The sequence below is a fragment of the Mandrillus leucophaeus genome, unplaced genomic scaffold (genome assembly GCF_000951045.1).
Source record: "Mandrillus leucophaeus isolate KB7577 unplaced genomic scaffold, Mleu.le_1.0 Scaffold347, whole genome shotgun sequence".
NCBI lineage: Eukaryota > Metazoa > Chordata > Mammalia > Primates > Cercopithecidae > Mandrillus > Mandrillus leucophaeus.
Window position 1 is genome coordinate 159,158 of NW_012103665.1, and position 1,375 is coordinate 160,532.

The following is a 1,375-nucleotide window of genomic DNA, read 5'->3' on the forward strand; positions in this document are numbered from 1 at the left end:
AGGAGGAAAAGGAGGAGGAGGAGGGAAAGGAGGAGGGAGGGGATGAAGAGGAGGAGGAGAAGAAAGAAGAAAGAAGAAGGAAGAAGGAAAAAGAAGGGGGGAAGGGGAAGAGGAGAAGGGAAAGGAGGAGGAAGAAGGGGAGGAGGTGGCGAAGGAGGAAGAGGAGAAGAAAAAGAAGAAAAGAATGCTGAGAATGCTGACTGCTTTATTTGAGGCTATAAAACATGGGAGGTTGGGAGGGAGTCTAGATAGGAGTAACTTCTGGCTTCTGTCCGGTCTACCTTCCAAGAGAAGATTAATGTTATCCAATAATCCAGAATTCCATTGATATGTCATTGTCTCCATTACCCCCAGGTAATGGTGACTGATACAGATACAGAGGTCAGGTGGAGGAGGAACGTGTCTGGCCTGGTGGCTATTTTGGAGGGAATGACAGATGCTACCAGAGATTATCAATTTCTTAACGTTATTCTTTACAACTGGGTTGCCCCTTCTCAGATTGCCTGCAGAAAGGCCACCATAACAGCAAAGACGGTGAGGGGCTAGAAAAAGGGGAAATGTGGATGCTTTCATGACTCATTCATAGAAATGAACTTTTTAGTTCATCCTGGATGGCTGACACTAGCAAATATTTGATTATCAAAACTCTACCCCTGTACTTGGGTTTTCATAGTATTCATTGCTCTTGAAGAGCACCAAAAAATTTCATTCCAAATTTGACATATTTTGAGATGACTGTTCAGAAAGCCTGCAAAGCTGTCTTTTGTGGGGGAAATTTGCATCTGCAGAGAATCTGCATTGATGCAGACAGGCTTTCTCTGGAGCTCTCCCTTGTCGAGATCTAGGAAAGATTAAATGAGAGTCTGGCATCTTTAAAGGCCTGACAGAAACTTTTACCATCTATTCCTTCTAAAGGCTACTCTCTGTGAGATTTCATTTGTTCACCAAGACTGTCTTTGCTAGCCAAGCCTCTTCTTCTCCCCCTCCCATAACCTGTCTTGCCACCAAAACCTGTTTTGCCCAGATGCAAGCTCCCATTCTTTCTGTAACCTCAAGGTGGTATAAAAGCAACCATTTGGCCATTTCTCTGAGTTTTTATATTCTGTATGACTTCCACACACGTGTGCATCAAATAAAATTTGCAGGAGACCGGGCCTGGTGGTTCACACCTGTAATCCCAGCACTTTGGGAGGCCGAGGCGGGCTGATCACCTGAGGTCAGGAGTTTGAGACCAGCCTGACTAACATGGCAAAACCCCATCTTTACTAAAAATACCAAATAATAATAATAATAATAATAATAATAATAATAAGCCCAGCATGGTGGCAGACACCTGTAATCCCAGCTGCTCTGGGCGGCTGAGGCAGGAGAATTG

General features: G+C 44.3%; 1 protein-coding gene across 1 annotated transcript in view; it reads left to right on the forward strand.

The window, feature by feature from the left end:
* Positions 1-357: 357 nt before the first annotated feature.
* The window catches only part of LPCAT4 (lysophosphatidylcholine acyltransferase 4), a 10,867-nt gene continuing 9,849 nt past the window's right edge, over positions 358-1,375 (forward strand). The window contains exon 1 of the mRNA XM_011989129.1: positions 358-534. Within this exon, the coding sequence (XP_011844519.1) occupies positions 358-534 (177 nt within the window). The remainder of the gene's footprint in view (positions 535-1,375) is intronic.